General features: G+C 36.1%; 1 protein-coding gene across 1 annotated transcript in view; it reads left to right on the forward strand.

Annotated features, from left to right (window-relative positions):
* CHM (CHM Rab escort protein) overlaps nt 1-24,086 on the forward strand; it is a 152,671-nt gene that overhangs the window by 64,401 nt on the left and 64,184 nt on the right. The window contains exons 5-8 of the mRNA XM_037166401.2: nt 5,392-5,776; nt 10,676-10,792; nt 11,299-11,419; nt 13,906-14,131. Of these exons, the coding sequence (XP_037022296.2) occupies nt 5,392-5,776; nt 10,676-10,792; nt 11,299-11,419; nt 13,906-14,131 (849 nt within the window). The remainder of the gene's footprint in view (nt 1-5,391; nt 5,777-10,675; nt 10,793-11,298; nt 11,420-13,905; nt 14,132-24,086) is intronic.

Below are 24,086 nucleotides of genomic sequence, written 5' to 3' on the forward strand. Positions count from 1 at the left end.
AACTCCCCCTTGTGTCTTTGGCTGAAACTAGATAACCTACCTGCTCATGGCAAAAGCAGTGCATAGCAAAGGTCAGTAACATTGCAGTGAATGGCTTTGATCAACCATTATCCATCCCCTAGTTCTGGGCACCTTTTGCCTGATTTTGGAACAAAATTCCAGCTCTTAGGGCAATGAGGAAAAGGGCAATTAATGGATTCTGAGTAGGCAAGCAACAGTACCTGCTGTACCCCACCTTAGGAAATTTTCTTTTTGCAGAAGGTGATAAGAGGTTCATATTTGAGCTATATTCTATAGTATGCATTAACATTTTAGGTTGGTAATAAATAGGAAATATATCTACCAATATATTATGTTGCAGCAATTCAAAATTGATTACAGTGGGGGTTTTTTATATTACTATTTTCTGGAACAATAACTTTTGGATAGTGTGATTTTTGTAACTCTTATGAGTAACTGTAAACATTTATTTGCAGGAATAAACAGCTGGGTAGCTGTATAACATATACTGTGTAAATCAGAAATGAATGGGCTTACAACAAAGTGCATACATCAAAGTAAAAGGATACAATCTCTGCAGCAAGCTGTACTGGGGAGAAAAGGTGCAAAGGGCTGAAAAATAAATAGTGAACACCTGTGCTGAATAAATTAACCAGCTGGCTGGTAATTTTTCATTTGATTCATCTGAAAGGGCGACTGTTACAAGGCATTAATAAGACATTCACTTCGAGGCATTCTTTTGTTACTACCATTAATTAATGAGCAATACTAGATAATATCAGAATTTATACCCCTTAAATTCTCAGGCTTATATATAATTTTTGGCAGTTAGTAAAAAATGCATTATATAAGTAGTATTCAGCAGTTGCAATGAGGTAAAATTATCTCAAAAATATTGTTATACTGTATTACAAATGGCCTTTGAAATTCAAATTAGCAATATAAATGACCTTAAATTTCATTTGTGAAATCTGTTTTATTGAAAGTTTTTATAAGAACTAATGATACAGATTTTCCCTTTATATGTTAAAATTATAGTATCATTTTAGGACTCTAAAATTTCCTTTGAGTGCATATAATCCAGTGACATTCATTTTCAACTGGCAAACGTGTTTTTATAGTATGCTTTTCAAATATTTAAAAATTAATAAAATTGAGTTATTATTTTTTCTGAAGTTTGCTTCAAAAAGTTGAATTATCTTTTTTAAAGAATTTTAAGACACCAATATTGTTTTAAATTTGATTTTTTTTTAAAAAAAATGATATTTTATTGGTTATGCTATTACAGTTGTCCCGATTTTTTTCCCTTTGTTTGCCTTCACCCAGCACACCCTACTCCCTCAGGCCATTCCCTCCATCAGTGTTGATGTCCATGGGCCATGCATATAAGTTCTTTGGCTACTCCATTTTCTATCCTGTATGGAAAGATAAATGAACAAAATTTTGCTTACTTAGGAATGGAGTGGAGTTTAAGTTTTTGAAGTTTTCTGGTACCTTTATGTCTTCTACTTAGGTATTAGATTCAACTTTGACAGAACTTCAAAAGTATTGTGGTGGTTGTTAATGGAAAGTAAGGCCCCTGCTGTATTTTTAGTGTGTACATTTTATGTAGTGCTAGGGATTTCACCGAATTCTGATGTTGAGAACAGTAAACTGAATAGCTTATGCATGTCAGATGAATTCACAAAGAGTAACTTCTTTCCTCACATTGACACTTTTATTTAAGTATTTTGGCTTTTAGCTTTCAGATTGTCCAACATTGGTTAGTGCATTCCATTCACTCTGCAAAGTCCCCTTTCTCAGAATGCAATGGAGATAGCCAATGACTAAATCAATCTCCATGATGTCATCATTTTGGTCTATAATAAGACAAGTTGCCATATTCTGCCTTATCTGTAAAGTAAAATGAATTATCCTGTCATCTCTCAGCCTTATCTTTATGCATGGAACTTTTGCTCAAAGTTGTTACTTTAGATCCCTCATGCGACACACTTTGGTTTGTTAGTTTTCAAAATAGTGAAAGTGGATACGGAGCACGTACAATTTTGTGGAGTATATACACATCAAGTTTCATATCATCACCCTTCATCCTGAATGTCACTGGTGCTGTTGACAGTTATGTGGTCAGAGAACTTTCAGTGAGTCTCAGAAAACCTAGGTGCTCCTATTTTGCATTGCTCATTGTTAACTGGGGGACATTTTATAGTATCTTCCATTTGATTAATACTTTATGTTTGAGTAAGCTTTTAATATTTATACAATACTTTTCATATATGGTAGCTCATTTATTTTACAACAGCCTCATGAAAGGTCAGGCACACAGAGTGATCTCTGTTTTGTACACTGGGAACCTGAGACATTGCGAGTTGCCTAATACCTACATCCAGAACTTTCCTGACAGTAGTTTCCGAGACCCGAAAAGTGTTGTAACATTAATAATGTCAAGTTCGTTCTCATTATATTTAATTAAAATTACTAGGTTATAACACTAAAAATACCATGGCATTTTATTTCTTGACATTTTTAATAAGTTATTTTATTCTTTCATCCTACCCTTTTCATTGCAATATTTATTGTATTAATTTTAATAAGGCCCTCTTTCAGTGAACCAAGACTTGTGAGTCCACCATTGACTGATTTTTCCTGGCCTAATTTTTTGTCTTTTCTACAAATAACTTTAATAATTTACACACACAAACCATTTATTCCCAGAGCATCTCTTAGATAGCATGGTTACTGAGCAGAGCGGCAGGTGTTATGAGGAAAACACAAGAGGACATGCTAGGGTCTTCCCTCAAGAATGAAAGTATGATTCAAAATATAAAGTATGTCCTGGACAAACAGATGACTGTGAAAAAGGAACTGATAAACAGATGCAAGGTAAACTTCATGGGTGTATTATGGGGGCATGGAATAATAGAATGATGAGAATGGTTGAGTTAGGGATGAGTTGTTCGATGTGAAATTAAACTTTTTCTTAGAGTAAATGTATTGTTGAAGCATGTCCTTATTTAGGGATGGTGCAGTTATGATGTTACGGTTTATAGAAAGACTGTCCCAGAATAAACAAGTGATATGGGCCCAAACCCAGAGATGAGAGTTTGGTAAATCAGGAAGTGGAGATGCTGTGTTGGAGGCAGGAGCAATGAGACTGGAAGATAGTAGGTAAAGGAGGTGATTTGTTTTAGAGTTATGAATGGGAAGATTTTATGTGGTAGGATTTAGATTTTTTTAAACATTTTTGGATTTTATTTTTTTACTAAATGTATTGGGGTGATATTGGTTAATAGTATCATATAGGTTTCAAAATGCACATTTGTATGATACATGGTCTATATATTGCATTGTGTGCCTATCACCCAAGGTCAAATCATCTCCATCACCATATATTTGTTTCCCTTTACTCTTTTTTTTTTAAAGGGACTTATCTAAGGCTTTTTTTTAAGATTTTATTTATTTATTCATCTTTAGAGGGGAAGGGAAGGAGAGAGGGAGAGAAACATCAATGTATGGTTGCCTTTCGTGCGTCCCCTGCTGGAAACTGGCCTGCAGGGAACCAGCCTGCAACCCTGGCCTGTGCCCCGACCAGGAATCGAACCGCGACTGTCTGGTTCACAGGCCCACGCTCAATCCACTGAGCTACACCAGCCAGGGCCTTCCCTTTACTCTTTACTACCCTACCCGCTCCTTCCCTCTGGTCACCACTGCAATGCTGTCTGTGTCTGTGAGTTTCAGTTTTATATCCCACATATGAGTGAAATCATATGGTTCCTAACTCTTTGTGCCTGACTTATTTTGCTCAGCATGGTATTCTCACAATCCATCCATGCCATTGCAAATGGTAGTATTTTATCCTTTCTGTGGTTGAGTAATACTGCATTGTGCATATGTATGTATCATATCCTCTTTATCTGATTAGATAAATGTCTATGGAAGGACACTTTGGTTGTTCCCATGTTTTGGCTACCATGAATAATGCTACAATGAAGATAGGGGTGCATATGGGTTTGTGGATGTATGTTTTCAAGTTTTTCAGGTAGATACCCAGAAGAGAGGTTGTTGGGTCATATGGTAACTCTGTTAATTTTTTTTGAGGAACCACCTTGGTGTTTTCCATGGTGGCTGTACCATTTAACATTCCCACCAGCAATGAACCAAGGTTCCTTTTTCTCCGCAACCTCTCCAACGCATATTATTACCTGTCTTGTTGACAATAGCCATTCTAACAGGTGTAAGCCACTGTTAGTTCTTGAGCAGTCAATTAGCAGATGCTTGCTTCCCCATGGCTCTGAGGTACAAGGCAGTTTTATTCCTCAGCAGTGCTGAGCAGCAGGGCAGCTGACTGAAAATGCAGGTTCTGTGGAGGATGAAACCTTGTGGAGAGCCCTGGCCATGTAGCTCAGTGGATTGAGTGCCAGCCTGCAAACCAAAGGGTCACTGGTTCGATTCCCAGTCAGGGCACATGCCTGAGTTGCAGGCCAGGTCCCCAGTAGGGGGTGTGTGTGTGAGAAGCAACCACACATTGATGTTTCTCTCCCTCTCTTTCTGCTTCCCTTCCCCTCTCTCTAGAAATAAGTAGATAAATAGTAAAATCTTTTTGAAAAAACCATCATGGAGACATACATTGATGCAGGAAGAGTAGATGTCAGAAAAGGGGACTGAGTGTTAACTCTAGTCATAACTGTGGAAATAGGGCTACCGGTAGAGTAATAGACACTGATACTTAAAGTACAGCAGGAAAGAATATAGAAATTGTGATAAACCAATTTCTACTTTCATGACAATTTTTTCTAGCTCTGTCTCACCCCCAATAATAATCATCTTTGATAACTTCCAGTGTTGGTCATTTGCTCTGTGCCTGATTCTTTGCATGTTATACTTTATTTGATCTTCAGGACAGTCTTGTGAGGAAGGTGGTATTAGCCACCTGTGGTTTCAAGGGATGATGGCTCTGTGTTACAGATCAGGTATCTGTCAGCGGGGATAAATAATTTGACTAAGTTCATGGAGTTTCCTAGTCATAGGGTGAGGGTTTGAACTGCTCTTTATTTATTCAGAAGGCTGTGGTTATAAACACTGTTTTGATTTGTTTCAAAAATACAGTTCCACTGTCTGCTTGAAATTCCCCAAAATGTACATGTGACCAGACTGCCTAACCCTGAACTGTTTGTGTATTTTTCAAATGTTAATTATGTTTCCTATTGTAAATATTAAAACCAGAGTAGATGAATATTTAATGTGTGGCTCACAGAAGGCAAAACATACAGAGAACTTGATAAGAGCAAGTGGCGTGAAGAAATAAAAATTGCCATTAAAAGTTAAAATGTAAAAGTGGGGCCAAGTACAGTGATCAAAAACATGGTGTTGATTATTATTATAATTTCTCATTAGTCAGGATTTACATGAAGGTGTCGAGGAGGCTGGCGCACTGCAGAAAAACCACGCCTCGGTGGATTTTGCCGGCTCCGCAGCAGCCACAGATTCGGCCTGCCCACCCCCGGCAGGCGAGTCATTAAGCACTGCGAGCTGTGAGCAGCCCACAGACCAGACTTCCAGCGCTGATTCTGAGATGGCCCTGGAAGTGCACGATGCTGAAGGGACAGGGGAGAACGTGAACCATTGTGATGATAACACCTGTGTGCTGTCAACTTTGGAGGAAACCAGTGAACCTGTAGCTGCAGCAGATGACATTGCAGAACCACCAAGGAAAAATAGGATTACGTACTCGCAAATTGTTAAAGAAGGCAGGAGGTTTAATATCGATTTGGTATCAAAGGTAAGGACCACTTTCACCCATGTTACCTGAGAACAACACTAATTTTCAAATGATTTTTATAAAAATTGGCCAATTTTAATCATTTTATCATCTGAAGTATAGAACATTTATTTTATAAAGATACGGTAGCCAACAGTTTTGAACTCAGTGAAATATCTTTAAATATAGGTTTAAAACATTAAAAATGCTCAGCACTAGATTTCAAGGATACTTTTGTACTGGAGTACAAGGTCCACCCTAATATTCTCCTACTGCATAAATATGAATTCTATCAAGAGAAAAATTTCAATCCTAATCACAGATTCAGGTTGTGTGTAGTCTATTAAGTGAACTTATTTTTAGCCCTTATATATAGTCACTGTTTCAACATTTGTGTGATAATGAACATTTTGAAAAAAACCCAATGCAGTTTTGGAAATCCTCTGTCCACATGTGAGTGCTTGGAGAATAAACTCGCAGTAGTGGGGCCAGGGAGGCTGGAAAGAATGCTGTTACCTTTGGTTATGTTCCTACACTTAACTCTAGTGTTAGGTCAGTGTCTTAGACTTGGGACGCTACAATGTTGCATTGGGTTTATTGAAACAAGGCTCATTTAGTGCAAAGAATACAAAACCACTAGGATAAAGGATAGTGGCCTTAAAGAGTTAAGCTATAGGGCAGAGTGAAAATACAAAGGAACAGATACCAAGTACCATTTGTTGAGGGCAAACAATGAGAATTGAAAAGAAGTAGGGGAGGGTAGTGAATACCATCAGGCTACCCACAAAACTAAGCTTTTCAATTTAATGTGCTCTCCTCAAGTTCTAAGTTACAGAGTAAGGAGAAGGACTAGTTGCATCCTCCTTACATTTTGCTGATACAATCCTGTATCCCTACACTGCTGTCTTTGAACTTGATCCCTGAAAATATGAGTATCTTTTTACTATCCATTGTCTTTTTCTATTACATAGCTCTCTGAGTCCGATTCAATTCTGCTTCTACTTGCACATTTCTGTCCTATCCATTCTCCTCCACCTTCTTCCCTTGACCCCTCTGCTACTCATTTGTGGGGTAGAAGTTTAATCATAGCTCACTAATAGTCCTCTTGTTCCCATGAGCAGGAAATGGTTTTAACAATATAAAAAAAAAAAAAAACTACTGGCTGTCCACTAACAAATAAGTTTTGTTTTGGAATTTTCATTTTAAGTTACTTGAAATGTGGAATGCTTTACTTAAATAAACAATGAAGTAAATAATGGTTAGGTATGAAGGCTAGTTCATAAAAGTCTCTAACCCTTAGGGTAACTGAAATACAGTATAAATCTTGCACAGGAAAATGGTAGGAGACGTTGCTTTTTCATGTTTGGAATTAGCATCGGAAATGATTTATTTGTATGAGAAAATGAAGGATGATTGTAGTGGAAGGGGAGAGAGTTAGGTACATGATAAGACATTTCAGGACACTCTGAAGGAGATTTCTGGGTATATCTATGAGTTTAATGGGTCATAATAGTGGTTCTGTTAGGGTAAATTAAAAGCAAAAATGTCGAGAAGCATCAAGGCAGGTAGGTGTACTTTGTTCTGCATAGTTTTCCTGGGCTCATGCACTTAAATAAACAATAATGATTTACTGTCCTCATCCTACAAAAGCAGGAGTAGCTAAAGAATGTATAACTATAGCAATACAAGAGGCTTATAATCGTGTTTTTAATGTTAGTCATTCAGAGAACATTTACTGAGTGCTGACTATGTGGAAAGCATTGTATTCTGTGGCATTGCGGCAATCAGTCATGCTTCGGAAATTTTATCTGTTCTAATAATTGCAACTATTACATCTAAGCTTAGGATTATTGCCAGATACCTATCACCTGCCCTACTTTTTCCTAAAGTTCAGTTTGCTGTCTCCATACTTAGCATTCTATCTGATGCTGTGTTTTACAGTTTACAAAACACATCTGTGCAGATAACCTATTAAAAGTGATCTTGTAGCCCAGGGTAAGTTAGTTACATAAAATACTTTATAGTGTTACACTGCTTACACTAATAGGCAAAATGATCAAGGACGAAGTTCTCACAGTTAAAACTTATTTCTAAAAATGTTCATATTCTTTCTAATTATGAAAGCAACATACCATATAAACCAAAAATTAGCCCTGGCTGGTGTAGTTCAGTGGATTGAGCGCGGGCCTGCGAACCACACGATCGTGGCTTGATTCCTAGTCAGGGCACATGCCTAGGTTGCAGGCCAGTTCCCAGCAGGGGACTCATGAGAGGCAACTACACATTGATGTTTCTCTCCTTCTCTCCTTCCCTTCCTCTCTAAAGATAAATAAATAAAATATTTTTTAAAAAGCAAAAATTATTATTAAGTCTAATTCCCATTCTTATAATCAAATCGAAGTCTTCTTTAGCCTCATACCACCATGAAATTGCTGTGGTAGATCACTCAGAGAGTGATGAAAAGGAGGCTTAAGCTTAAATACGGTAACAGAATTGTTATTCCTGAGCTTCAGACAAAATTTAGAAGAGTTTTAGCTGAAATTTGTTTTTACTCTTGAGTGATATTCTTTTTTTTTTAATATTTTATTTATTTATCTTTAGAGGGGAAAGGAAGGAGAGAGGGAGAGAAACATCAATGTATGGTTGCCTTTCTGTGTGTCCCCTGCTGGGAACTAGCCTGCAGGGAACTGGTCTGCAACCTAGGCATGTCCCCTGACTGGGAATTGAACCGCGATTGTCTGGTTCGCAGGCTCGCACTCAATCCACTGAGCTACACCAGCCAGGGCCTTGAGTGATATTCTAAATGCATTATTTTTAAAGCTGGCATTTAATCATAAGCTTTACTAGATTCTATTAAGTGTACATACATTTTATGTTTGATGCATTTGTGAAATGATTATGACCACTGAGGGATCTTTGAATCTCGAATATTTTTAAACAAATTAATTATTTGAAGCACCTTTTTAAATTATAACTACAGAAGTAAGACTTGGCGATATATTCTTAAACATGGGCTTACATCAGTTGTGTATTAGGCTGAAAGTAATGGAGTAACATGCCATAATTTCATCAGTGGAATTGGGTTAATTTTAAAATCTTTATTTTGTTCTGCATAATACTGTACTAATATAATAAATAGTTGATAAAATGCACCTGATAATTGGTTATCAGAAATTCTTTTTTTAAAATTAATTTTATTTAGTTATTTTTCAAGTACAGTTTTTTGTCTATTTCTCCCATCCCAGCCTCCCCCGCCCCTTGCTGCCCACCTCCCTCCCATTTCCACCCCCTTAGTTCTCGTCCCTGTGTCCTTCATATTTGTTCCTCCAAATCCCTCCCCCTTTTTCCCCTTAACTTCCCTTCCTTCTCCCCTCTGGTCTCTGAAATTCTTGATTGGCCTCTTGGATACTCATACTCATGATTTAGAGTTTGAAATTCCATTTTTTCTGTGAAGTAGAGCTAATTTTTAAAAAATTTCCTTCCTTATTTAAGGTGTAACATTTAAAATTTTAACTTTTATTGAGTTATTGCCACTTAAGGGTATCTCAATATAGAAAATAGCTAAATCTGTTGCATTTAACAGTATGGTTAGTAGTGCTGAATTTATTTTTGTCTCTCTCACACTGGTTATGAGAGATGGTGAAAGATTAAGTCAATTCCTCGCATGCATACTGGCAATACCGATCATCCTCACTTCTCAAGAAAGACATACCACAGGTCAATCTAGACTGTTGGTGTTACAGAGCGACCTTCTATGTTGACTCTTTCAAAGGAAATGTATAACCAGTATTTTTCTTGTTTCATCGACAAGGAGGCCCAGTGAGCTCCTTTCTTCTTAATGAGCACCTGGCCATAGACAAGGCTACAGTTCCTTATCCAAAACCTTAGGAGCCTGCTGTGTTCCAGTATTCAGATTTGAAAATATGTACTGTATTTTGCCATGTATGATGCCCCCAGATTTTTGAGGGCAAAATAAGGCTGCATATTATACATGGGTAATACTAATTCCATATCCATATAAATGTTTTTCAGTTCTTTTATTGATGTTCATGCATTAAAAGCATAGTTTAGAAAGCAATATCGATATCCGTATGCACAGTAATACCCTGGAATATGATCATCAGTTTTATGTATACATAAAAATTGAATTAAAAAAATTATAATGAAAGAGTTTTTTCCCTGAATGTTTGGACCAAAAACGTGGATGTGTGTTATACATGGACTGCATTATACACAGTCGAATGCAGTATGTTAGGTTAACAACAACAAAAAAATCCTCATAGGCACAGACTATAGTAAGGTGATCACTGGGAGGTAAGGGGATGGGGGAGGTAGGAGAGAGTAAAAGGGGATAAATGATGATGGATGTAGACTTGACTTGGGGAGGTAAACACAGCACAATACGAGGTATACAAATAATGTAGAATTATACACCTGAAACCTGTACAATTTAATTAGCCAGCATCACCCAGTAAATTCAATAAATATGTATTTTAGAAAGTAATACAGTGTACATGCTGGTATGCTGCATGTGATGTAACATCCTTAGCCGGGTCTGAGGAGGTTCTCTATAAATAAACATTAATATTTCTTCAGTCAGATGGATTAAGTGGGACAAAAGTAGAAGAGCCTTACTTATATCTTATATCCATTTGGGTCAGGTTTGGTTGCCAAACCAGTTACGTAAAAACTTTCAATTCCAGGACTTTTTGGATTTTGAATTTCAGATAATCAATTGTAAATCTGGAATATGTTATGAATTATAATATTAATAGGTTTAATGCTTTTTACAAATAATACAGTTGTACAGATTTTACAAATAATTCAAATTATAGCAACTACATGTCTGTATTTAGTGTTTATGAATTTTCCACAATTTTACCATGTATTTCATGCTATAAACTATTTTTCTCTGTACAGCTGCTGTATTCTCGAGGATTGCTAATTGATCTTCTAATCAAATCTAATGTCAGTCGCTATGCGGAGTTCAAAAATATTACCAGGATTCTTGCATTTCGAGAAGGAAGAGTGGAACAGGTACTATGCTGATCATCTGTTGTAACTGGATATGAGCTTAAGTGATGGTTTGCTTTGGAAGGATAAGCAAAATCAGATTATTTTTTCTCATACTGCAGAAAATCCCAGTCCTGTTTGATGATTTACAAATGTAAATAGTAAGAGATTGCTCAGCTAAAATGTGTTAATTTTCTCATGAGTTCCTCTGCAGCTTGATGCTAGTGTCGAGAAGGTGTTAATTTTGGGCAGCATTGCTGGATCTGAGCTGTCATTTGCTAGTTACAGGTGACATGCCATTGGCCTTTTAATGGCATAAGGAGCAAGTTGGCAAATTAAGTAGGGAGAGCTCACAAGTTAATGAGCTCTGAAGTCAACAGAGATGCCATTAGAACTGATGGAAGGGAACATGAAACAGCCTGACTGGAATGGAAATAATGATCTTGTTATAGTTTAAGGAAAACAGTGTACTTTGGAATCTTTGTTTATCACTAGGAAGCAGTTTCTTAACTTAAAATCACGTGTTTCAGGTTCCTTGTTCAAGAGCAGATGTCTTTAATAGCAAACAACTTACTATGGTAGAAAAGCGAATGCTAATGAAGTTTCTTACATTTTGTATGGAGTATGAGGAACATCCTGATGAATATAAAGGTATTGTTTTTTTTTTCATTGTGTTTTCCTATGATGATGATGATTATTTTTAAATATTTTATTAATTTATTTTTAGAGAGAGGAGAAGGGAGAGAGAATGGGAAAGAAACATCCACGTGTGGTTGCCTCTTGTGTGCCCCCCAGTGTGGGGGGGGGAGACCTGGCCAGCTACCCAGGCATGTGCCCTGACTGGGAATCAAACCAGTGACCCTATGGTTCACAGGTCCACTCTCGGTCCGCTGAGCTACATCAGCCAGGGCCTATTATTTGAGCTTTCTTATTTTAAAATGCTTTCTCTGATGTAGGGAGCCACTTATTTCTCTTATAAAACACATTCTTACTGTTCATTATTCACTATGTTAACCTTTAGCAACATGTAGCTATTTAAACTTGAATTAATTAAAATTAAATACAATTTAAAATTCAGTTCCTCAGTCACACTAGCCACATTTCAATCACTCAGTAGCCACATGTGGCTAGTAGCTATTGTGGCTACAGTGCAGGTATAGGACATTTTTGTCATTGAAGAAACGTTGTGCTGTGTGTTGTTTTGTTCTTGTTAATTAACTATTTTTGTCAACTGGTTCTTCATAGATGATACAGTAATTCACACCCTTCCCCTGAAATTTACAGGGAATATGTTCTAAGATCCCCAGTGGATTCCTGAAATCACAAATGGTTCTGAAACCTATATGCCCTAGGTTTTTTCCTATACCTATTTACACCTTATGGCTTCTCTTTGGCACATAAGAGTTTCTAGCATCACTATTCTTATTAAATATAATAAGAGTATCGCACTGCGGCACTGAGACATTAGATCTGCTAATTGCACTGTCTACAGAATGACTAACAGACAGCGTATGCAGCGTGACTATGCTGGGCCATCAGGTGACTCTTCTCCATGGCGGGATGGGATGGGGCGCATCAGAACAGTGCGAGATTTCATCATGCTACTCCGAAGTGTGTACAATTTAAAATTGATGAATTGCTTATTTTGGGAATTCTACATTTAATATTTTTGGACTTTGGTTGACTATAGGTAACTGAAATCATGAAAAATGGATTCTTGGATTATGGAGAAACTACTGTAGTTGTTTGCATTGTTCATTATTTCTTTTTAATCAGTAATTATGCTTGGAATATTGAATTATTCATTTTGATTGATTTAAAGAGACTCGATTGTGTGGTGGAAACTGCTGGATTAGGAGAAGATGTGGTTTCTGACTTGGCTTTGACCCATCTCACTGTGTGATCTGGGACCAGTTCCTTCTCAGTTTGTTGAAAACTGAATAGACCCCATTAGTAACAGAGCTTTACACTTTAAGGGGACTGGACTGGAAAAGTTATCCAAAATAACAAGATACTATCGACAATTCATTTATGAAGTTACAGTGAGAACTACAGCAGTACTTTTTTCACTAAATGTGCAGTCGATGTTTTGTTGAGTCGTACACTTGAGACCTGTATGCTTTTGTGAACCAGTGTCACCCCAGCAAATTCAATTTAAAACGTGTAGCTCTTACTCTTAAAACTGCAAGTCCATTAGATACTGCCAAATTCTTCTCCATAGTGGTATAAACATATTATCTCAGTAAATCTGTATAATTCTTATTAGTTTATATAAATAATTTCTATAAAGCTTTTTGTCTTTTGTCATGTAAATGTATTTCCTACCACTAACCATCCAATTACATTTTTTTCTTTTTTTGGTTTCAGGAAATAGTTTTTCACAGATCCCTTCTCTTTTGTTGTGATTATAAGGCAGTGAGACTGATTTTATTAGCCACACAGCAATTAGTTTTATTACTTTTCAGTCAGTTCATTGTTCCTAGTTTTAATAAGGAATATATGCTTCAGAAAGTCAGATATTACTCTGTCACTTTAATCAAAAGTTTACCATTTGCCATATTGAATATTTCAAAATACAATTATCAGCATTTATTCTGCACTTTTAATGATAAAATAAGACAATTGCCCGGAAAACTATTGTGGTGGTTAATGAGTTATTTAATACTTTTCTACTTTTATTGAAGTATTTTTTCCATTTATATATATTTTAGAGAGGGAGACAAATATCAATGTGTGGTTTCCTCTCATATGCCCCCTACTGGGGACCTGGCCTGGGGACCAACCCAGGCATGTACCCTGACTGGGAATCAAACCGGCAACCCTTTAGTTCACAGGCCTACGCTCAATCCACTGACCCACACCAGCCAGAGCACTTTACTACTTTTTAAATGTGTAAAATACTAAACAAAAGTTCATCATTTAAAGCTTAAAAATTGTGCCATCAATCTAGTCAGTATAATGATGTTTTTAGTTTTTGTCCCCCCAAAATTATTGCTCTCTGTCCAAAATGTAATATTATTCCCACTTATGTCCCTTTCCAAGGCTTTTAAACAGACCTGATATAATTTTTGTGTAGTGGTGTCAATTGAAGTTTAGTTTTGATGTTTAACAGAAAATTTCACCTTTCTTTTTCATAGCATATGAGGAGATGACATTTTCTGAATATTTAAAAACTCAAAAATTAACTCCCAACCTGCAATATTTTGTTCTACATTCCATTGCAATGACATCAGACACAGCCAGCAGTACCATAGATGGTCTCACAGCTACCAAAAACTTTCTGCACTGTCTTGGGCGGTATGGTAACACCCCGTTTTTGTTCCCTCTGTACGGTCAAGGGGAGCTCCCTCAGTGTTTCTGCAGGTAAGATTGCCATTGGTTCTCTTGTTTCTTGCTAATGTGGCACTTAAATGAGAGCTGACAATTAGACAAACATGAGATTTACTCAAGATTTAGTATTTGCATATGCTTTGTTGCTCTACTTTCTTATAATCTTTCTATCTGCCTACCTACTTACTACCTGCATGATGTATTCAGTTTGGCCTGTTTTTGAGCTTTAAAAATAGAATCATACTGTTAATTCTTTTTTCTACTCAATGTTATATTTAAAGTATCATCCTTCTTGTTTAAAATCATAGTTTATTTTCATTGTTATATATTGTGAATTGTATATTGTGATTATATCACAATTTATTTTTCATTTTCCTCATGATGGACACCACATAGTTCCAGTTTTTTCTTTGACTAATATATATCCTTTTATGTGTTTAGAATATACACACTCAAGGGTTTCTCTAGGATACATATTTAGGAATGGAATTCCTGAGCCATGGGATATATAAATGTTCATATCACATAGTGCCCAGGTATTTCTCCATGGAGTTCTATCACTGTATATTCCCTTAGCTGTATGTCAGAAATTTGCCTCTTTACCAACATTTGGAATTATCAGACTCTAATTTCTGTCAATCTGCCTCACATAAGATAGCCATTACATTGTATTTTTTTCATTTTATTTTTAAACTACAGTTTACATTCAGTATCATTTTGTATTAGATTTAGCTATACAGCATAGTGTATAGACAATTATATACTTTACAAAGTGACAAGTTGGTAATTACATCACATTGTATTTTTATTTTGCATTTCCTGGATTACTTATCAATGTCTTCTCATATGCTTATTGATTATTTGTTTTCTTTTCTGGGAAATGCTTTTAAGAATCTTTTGTCCATTTGTTTACTGGGCTGTTGTCCTTTTCTTATTAATTCGTAGGAGTTTTTATATATTCTGAACCGTAATCTTCTCTCAGTTATGTGTGTCATCTAGGTCTTGCCTTATAGTGTTTATGATGCATAGATATCAGTGATTAATATAGTCAAATATTGCTGTTTTCTTTTTCTTTTTAAGATTTTTTAAACTTATTTTTAGAAAGAGGGGAAGGGAGGGAGAAAGGGAAACATCAATGTGTGGTTGCCTGTCACACGCCCCCTACTGGGGACCTGGCCCACAACCCAGGCATGTGCTCTGACTGGGAATCAAACCAGCAATCCTTTGGTTTGCAGGCTGGCACTCAGTCCACTGAGCCACACCAGCCAGCCAGGGTGCAGTGTTTTTTTTTTTTTATATACATAATACTTTTGAGGTAATTAAGAATCTGGACTATGGAGATAGACTGCCTAGATTTTAATCTTGGCTCCTCCATGTATTACTCATGAACTCTTAAGCAAGTTTCACAGTCTCTGTTATGTTTTCAAAGAATCAATGTTTGGGTTTTTCGATCCTGTCTATTATATTGGATTAGTCAAAAGGTCTGCATATTTTTTCTTGTAAAATAAAAGACACATTTTTCATTTTCACCAATAACTTCATTGATTTGGATATTTTGAGTATGCTGGCTAGCTCCCCCATGGTAAAAGGTTGACTGTTCTCAATTAATGTCTTGATTTGATGGCTGTCAACTTCAACTGGTCTACTTGACTGTGGGGTATTGTCCAGTGAGAAATCTCCAGTGCAAAACTTTGCGATCCACTTTTGACATGTTCAATCCATCACAGCACCTTCTCCATACACTGTGCAAATCTTTTCTTTACATTTCAGTTGCATTTTTACCTTTCTGAAAATAATAAAACATAATATGCTGAAAACATTGCTTATTTTTTTATCTTCAATATTAAAATGACTATACAAAAAACTCACCAATTTTGATCAGTTGTTTTTAAATGTATGCTGATAAGACAGCTGTCACAATGCAATCTAAAAAAAAATGTTTCAAATGAAGTTAAAGACAACTAAGTGCTATTGGAGCCGTCTTGGGGAAAACAAACCAAATGAACTTTTTGGCCCACCCATTCGTTTTGAGTTCTAGTTTATTAACTTGACCTCTTTATTATCTCCTTTATTTTGCTTTCTTTGGGTTTGGTTCACTCATCCTTCCCACTTCCTGACCTTGCCAGTGCTGAGGCTGAATTCAAATGAGTTACAGTTACCTTTTTTTCTAACATAAGCATTTACACTGATAAAGTTCTTGTTACTGTTTTGAATTTTACATACTTATTCAAGTATTATTTTTGTTATCTTTTAGTCATATCTTAATTTCCATGATTATCTTTTTATTGACCATGAGTTGTTTTAAGGTGTTTTAAAAGAGTCAGTTTGTTTTATTCTTCTGCTCTTATCGTCTAATTTAATTGTATTCTGTCTAGAAAATATGTTTTTATGGTTCTAATTCTTTGAACTTTTATTTTATGACTTAGTATGTCCTGAATTTCCCCCATTTTTCCTTATGTGCTCAAGAGGAATGTGTTTATCTATTTGTTGGGTACAGGGTTCTCTCATGATTGGTCCTGGAGTGTAATAACAAGTCAAGCCTCGAATTGTAATTTTCAAAGTTTTATTGAGGTTTTTTCTTTGATCTGTCAAGAGACAAGTAATGTGTTTTGAAACCTCCCACTATGATGTTTGGTTTGTCAACTTATCCCTATAATTTTATCACTTTTTACCTTATATTTATTGAGGCAGCTTATTAAAGTCATAAATTTATAATTGTTTATCATCTTCCTGAATAATTTAATGTTTCACATTATCTGATGACTTTCTTCATCACCGGTAATGCATTTTTTCTTTTTTTAAAAAGATTTTACTTATTCATCTTTAGAGGGGGAAGGGAAGGAAAGGAGAGAGGGAGAGAAATATGGATGTATGGTTGCCTCTCATGCATCCCCTGCTGGGAACTGGCCTGCAGTCCAGGCATATGCGCTGACTGGGAATCAAACCCCAATCCCTTGGTTCGCAGGACCATGCTTGCATTTTTTCTTTAAGTCTGCTTTGATATTCAAATAGCTACTCCATCTTTTTAGTATTTGCCTGTTATATCTTCTTCATCACTTTATTTTTCAAATGTTCTGAATCTATATTTAGGGTTCTAAATAAATAACATATCACATCTTTTAATCCCATCAGATAGCTTTGGTCTGTTACCAAGCAGGATGAGTATCATGAAGAGAAGTCTGTTCCTTTTTTTCTGAAATATATTAAAAAGTTCCACTACTTTACTTTTGTTGGCAGTAACTGCTTTGTAGTTTTTCCATATATGAGAATAACTTTGGCCTTTTTGTTTTGAATGAAGATTTGCTAGGTGAACATGTTCAAGTTGGCAGTTCTTTTTTCAATGAAATATATTGGGGTGACATTGGTCAGTAGAAACACATAAAAGTCAGCCATACATTTCCGTAATGCAGCATCTGCATATCACATCCTGTGCTCACTACCCCTCTGTCAGTATGTTAAATATTTGTTCCACTGGTATTTGGGTTCCATTTTTGCTGTTAAAAAACTTGATGCCGGCCTAATTGTCATTTCTTTGTAAGTGATATCTCTTCTCTCTCAGGTTTCTTTTAAGATAGTTTGTCTTTGGTGTTCTGCATTTTCATTGCAGCGAATTTAGGTGTTGGTTTTTTGTGTGTATCCAGCTTGCTATAGGTTGATCCATCCAAAATTAACAAAATTAAACCATTTGACATACAATCCCATATGCTTCAAACAGCTGTATTGTATTTCCTCTATCTGTCGATTGTCATATATCATTTTGGAAAATTACCAGGCAGTATGTTTGCAATTGCTGTTTTTCCTCCACTATTCCTCTTCTCTCCTTTTAGGAACCCTAACCAGATACATTTTAGAATATAGCATTCTCTCTTTCATCCTTTTTAATCTTTGTTTTATGTGTCATAGTTTTTGTCTCCTTATCATTCTGGCTGCATTCTATATGTATTGCGATCTGTTTTTCAGTTTATTAATCTCCTTCACCTGTGACTAATCTGCAGTTTAATACTTTTACTCTTTACTTCAGTATTTTCATCTTTCATTCCCCCTCCATATCTTCCATATTGTTGTTTGATAGTCTCTTCTGCTTGTTCATTTCATTTATATATGTATATATTGCATTCTGCCATGTGTTTTTTCTTTTGATTTATGTTAATGGTTTATTTCCTTGTGCCTTGCTTATCTTTGATCGAGAGTTTATATTTCGTTGACTTTAATCTGTGGAAATCTAGGAACCCAAGTTAGGGATGCTTTCCTTCAAGGATTACTTGTGTTTGCTTCAGCCAGAAGACACTATGATTTTAAATCACTTCTACCCCTTCAGGGAATTTTTACTTAATGAAGGAGCCCCAGAAACAGCTCCCACACTGACATGGGCAACAAGACTTGGTTTTTATAATTGCACTATTTAAAGCTCAAAGCTTTGAATTCAGCCCTGGTTGGTATGGCTCAGTGGATTGAATGCTAGCTTGCAAACCAAAAGGTAGCCTTTTGCATTCCTGGTCAAGGCACGTGCCTGGGTTGCAGGCCAGGTCCCCAGTAGGGGGGCACGAGAGGTAACCACACATTGATGTTTCCTTCCCTCTCTTTCTCCCTCCCTTACCCTCTCTCTAAAAATAAAGAAATAAAATTTTCAAAAAGAAAAGCTTTGAATTCAGCTCAGGGTATGTTAATACTATGCTTGTATGTGTATGTGTGTTTGGGATTGGGGGGTTTGCTGTGGACATTTCTCTTATTTCCTTAAATCTCATCAGTACAACAAAAATTCTATTTAATGTAAGAAATAGGGTTTTTTTGGTTGTAACTGAAAGTCCCTTCATGCTTTCAGTCCAGTGTACAGCTAGAAGTAGGTATTCTCAAATCTGCATTTCTTAACAGTGTGATTTTTTGAATGGAGATGAAATTCTCATATATTTGAAAGCAACTTCATTCTGCATATGATAGGTCTGTGTATTTCCAGACAAGCTCTTTCTACTCTAATCCACTGCCCAAGTGGGGAGGGATAGGGAGTGTCGTATCTCCCAGGACCACAGGTCCTCCTACCAGTTGAAACTAATGGGGGACTTCAAGGGTTTTCTTAATCATGCTTTTCTTCTTCCTGTGGCATTGCCTGATTCAAAAGGAACCATATTCTTTTATCTTGTGTTGCCATGTGTTACTCACTCCTAGAGAACTTCAGGTTAGGGATATAGGGACAGAAAGAACAGACCACTGGGGAATGAGCAGAAGTTCCTTGGCTTCCTACCAGCTCTTTCTGGAAATGAAATATTTAAGGTCATCCCCACACACACACACTAAATCCTTACATATCCTTTCCTAATTCACACCTTTTTCTAAGTATGTATTTGGTGTTTGCTTATTTGTTGTTTTTATAGGAAAAGACATTTAAAAGTTTTTCCCCTATACTGATATAAAATTTCAGAATAAGACCCTTATGTATTAAATCCTAGACCAAAAAAAAAAAAAAGAAAGAAACCACCAAAAACATTTTCCCCCAAACATCATCATAACCTTCTATGGCTGAGGTTTTATCAGCCTTCCATATCTTTTTATACTCTGTAGAGCTTATCTTGGAATTTTGTGTGTGGTTTAGACTTAGTGTTTGCTGTAAAAATTATACCTGACCCTTTCCAATTGAAAGTGATACTTTCAGAGAATGTTGTAATTAAATGTGTGTGTAGATAGATACTAAAAGAACAAAAAACTTTTTTTCTTGCATTTGAAATAGTATATTAAAATTTGGGGTGGTTCTTTGGTAATTAAAGTAACTCTTGAGTTTTTTCTGTATATTGTATACATGAGTATGTGAATCGTAATACAAATGCATTTACTTGGCCTAGGCATATCAACTTTTAATTTTATATTGGACTCCCTGCATAATGCTTTATACTTTCATCTAAATATTGTTCTGTTTATGTCCCAAAGTAGTAGTACTGCCACCATCTATACATCACAGCCTACACTTTTTATCACCAGGTTATCAGGGTTACGTGTCACCAGTTCTGTGATTTCTAACCGCTGTTCTGTATTCTGTTCTAATATCAGCCTCTTAAGCATTCCTCACAGCCAGTTACAGTGTGTTCTCATCAAGGCTACTGTTATAAATGGCATGCATGCATATTTATGTGAAGGATTCAAAGGCATTTGTAAGTCATATGCTTGCATTCTAAATGAATTCTGCATAAACAGTATAACATTTTAACTACTAGAGATAACTTTCATGAGTAAATGCCCTTTGAGGTTTTTATCCATTTAAATAGGTAGATTTCTTTAAGCTAAGAAAATGATGCTTATTTATTATACTACCTACTATCCATTAATGTCATGATATATAAATTGGAGCATATTGGAAGAAAAGCCATTGAAACCCATAGATTTTTTTCTAGTCTAGCAAGCCATAGCATTTTCCCTACTATATATGTGTTGGTTAATATTTTTTCTGGCACACAGATAAGGATATGTATGTAGTATATAGGTTTTTAAACTCTCATAATATATCTTCCAAACAGAAGTTCTTTTTAAGCCCTGACTAATTTATTTCTGTTATCTGTGTGGTTGGTAACATAGTAAATAGCCTTTAGAATTGCTCTCTAATCCAGAGTAGGTTTTATATTCTGGGTCGTGTTTTCATAACCTGTAAAGTGGAGCAGTACCAGTGGGAGCAAACAAACTTGACATTCTTTTATAAGTACACCTAGACTACCCAGAGATTGTTGCTGCTTGTGTTTTGTAAAGAGAAGGTATTTAACTGATTGTTTACTAAGTGGCTCAGTCTTTCATTTTTCGGTGACCTAGATTTTATTTCCCTTTTTTCTCTCCAATGTAGTAGGATTGTTAAAACATAAAGGACGAGTATGTTTTACTTTTAACATATACTGTAGTATGAATTGTGTGAGTGTGTATGCAAAATCACCACCAAACACTTGGCACCAGGTGTTCATACTCAAATGAAATTTTCCTGAATATTGTATGTGGATAATTAAGTAGGTGCAATATCTACCTCAGGAAATTGTGGGACACGAGTTGATCTCTAACTTACAGCTTTTAAAAAGAGAGAAGGAGAGAACACCAAGGGCGTGCCTTGAATACCCAGCTGGGGTGATAGGGGGGGCTGTGCCACTGGACCCTACAGACAGGACACACCTACTACGTTAGGCCACACTACCAAGACATGGAGTCAAAGCAGCTCCACCTAATACATAGAATAAACACAGGGAGACTGCCAAAACGAGGAGACAAGGAAACATGGCCCAAAAGAAAGAACAGATCAAAACTCCAGGAAAAGAGCTAAACAAAATGGAGATAAACAATCTATAACATGCAGAGTTCAAATCACTATTTATATGGATGTTCAAGGAACTTAGTGAGGACCTCAGCAACATAAATAAGACCCAGTCAGAAATGAAGGATTCACTAATTGAAATAAAGAACAATTTACAGGGAAACAACAGTAGAGTGGATGAAGCTGAGAATCAAATCAATGATTTGGAACATAAGGAAGTAAAAAACAACCAATCAGAACAGCAAGAAGAAAAAAGAATCCCTAAAATGAGGATAATGTAAATAGCTTCTAGGACAACTTTAAGAGCTCCAGCATTTGCCTCATAGGGGTACCAGAAGGAGAAGAGAAAGAACAGAAATTGGTAATCTATCTGGAAAAAATAGTAAAAGAAAACTCTAATTTGTTGAAAGAAATAGACATGCAAGTCCAGGAAGCACAGAGTCCCAATTATGATGGATGCAGAGGCTGTTCCAAGACACATCATTATTAAAATGCCAAAGTTAAAGATAAAGAGAGACTCTTAAAAGCAAGAGAAGTTAGTTACTGGAAAGTTGCCAGATGGGACGGGAGAGAATGGATGAAGAGGTGAGGAGATTAAGAAGTACAAATAGGTAGTTATAGAATAGCCATGGGGATGTAAAGTACAATATAGGAAATGGAGTAGCCAAAGAACTTATGCAAATGACCCACGGACATGAATAATGGTGGGGGGGGATTTCCTGAGGGAGTGGGGGGTGGTGGGTGGAGGGGGTCAAGGGTGTAAAAATCAGGACAACTATAATCGTATAATCAATAAAATATAATCAAGAAATTAAAATGGGAAAGTAGTTCTTTGATATATGGATATATGCATCTTAATTTACGTAACCATTTTTCTGTTGTCATTATGCAAAAATTTTTTTAAATTGCTTTTTATTATATAAGAAATATAATTTCATATATAGAAAATTTGGAAAACAGGAAGAGAAGTATTAATATTTTTATTATTATTATTATTATTATTGACTTATATCCCATCACTTGTTAACCTAATACTGAACATTTTGGCATATTTTCTTCTACTTTTTTTTATCTACACATTTAAAAAGCTGTGTAATTACAATTCCCTTTTTTTTTTTTACTTGGCTCTCTGTAATTATGGCATAAGGAAACTTACAGCCATTGTCTTAAAAAACCTATCATCCTAAAATAGCATAAATGCTGGGTATAGTAGGAGGAGTTATTCAGATTCAGAGGTTCTTAATCTCACCTCCAGTGCCTGGAATCAATTACATGGCAGGTTTTGTGTGTGTGTTTGTGTGTAGTAGTGTAACTGGGAGTATTTTTCTAGGAAGGGGATTCCTAGCAGTGTGAGAAAGATCACCAAAAGCTCATCTCCCAAAAGTTGGGGAGGACTATTTGAATAGAATTTTTATCAACCACAGGATCCTGGAGGGTAAAATAAGCACAGCAACACATCTCATTTTCTGAACCTTCTGTGTGTGGTTTTACAGATACTTTTCCCTCTAGTTAGTAGTGTGTATTGGCATAGAGATGATACGTAACGTGTAGAGGTGGGCATGGTGGTGTTTGCATGATCATTTGTTTGTTTTTCCCTTGAGGAGAGAATGTTGCTTGGGATAAACAGCAGGCTGGTGAGATAATTCATCATTTTGAAACCTGTTCTGTATTGATGAATGGAGAGATTGGTAAAGTAACTCAATAATCTTCATTTTTTTTCCAGGTTATTCACAGATCAGTGAGCATTGTCGTTAATAAAGCAATGGAATGGTTTTTTGTCCTTGCCTGCATTATTCCTCAGGTTTTGACAGGAAAAGACTTTTAATTTGAGAATAACTTCTTATTAAAGATGACATTATATTTGAGTAATTTAATGTTCTGGAGCATTTATTGTGAGTCTCATAAATATATTAGAATTATATTGGCTGCATAAATTATGCAGTTTGAGTTTCTATTTTAGCAACACCCTGTTCAAGGCTAACTAAGTCAGATACTACATTATACTCAGGTAGGTACAAAAACGTTCCTAGTCATTTTCTCCTAGGTTACATTTGTATAATTCTCCAGATCTTAAAATAATTCTAATAACTTGTGTAAGAGTGAAAGGTGGCTGGCATTGTATAGGGTAACAGTGATATTTGAATTAAGTCCAATAATATTTAAATCAAGTTCAATATTTGGAGCTGAGATTTTTGTTTGATTAAATTAAAAGGTAATACTATGCAATTACATAGATTAACTTTTTAAGGATCACTGAAAACAAATCTTGACCCAGCCCTTTGGAATACATATTTGAGGTCTGTCCAGAAAAAGTCCAGCCATTGTTAATATAAAGAGAACAGTTTGCATGACATCAGTATAACCTCACAGCCAAGGGGAGTGGACTGGAATGCATATGTATGAACAATGAGGACTTCACTGTACTAGTCAGTGGGGGTGGTAGACACCATTGAGTGAGCTTGTGTACTGTGTGGGCATCACATTCAAAATGACTGAGCAAGTGGAGCAACAAATCTGCATCCAATTTTGTGTTAAGCTTGAACATTCAGTCCTCTTCGGAAACTATTTGGATGATTCAGAAGGCCACAGCTGTGGGTAACTGGTGATTGGCAGCCTCATCACAACAAAGTGGCTGCTCATGTGTCACATCTCGTGTAGAGTTTTTTGGCAAAACATCAAATCACCCAGGTAACTCAGACCCACTACAGCCCA

Source organism: Artibeus jamaicensis, unplaced genomic scaffold, assembly GCF_021234435.1.
Source record: "Artibeus jamaicensis isolate MK-2021 breed Jamaican fruit bat unplaced genomic scaffold, CSHL_Jam_final contig_241, whole genome shotgun sequence".
Classification (NCBI taxonomy): Eukaryota; Metazoa; Chordata; class Mammalia; order Chiroptera; family Phyllostomidae; genus Artibeus; species Artibeus jamaicensis.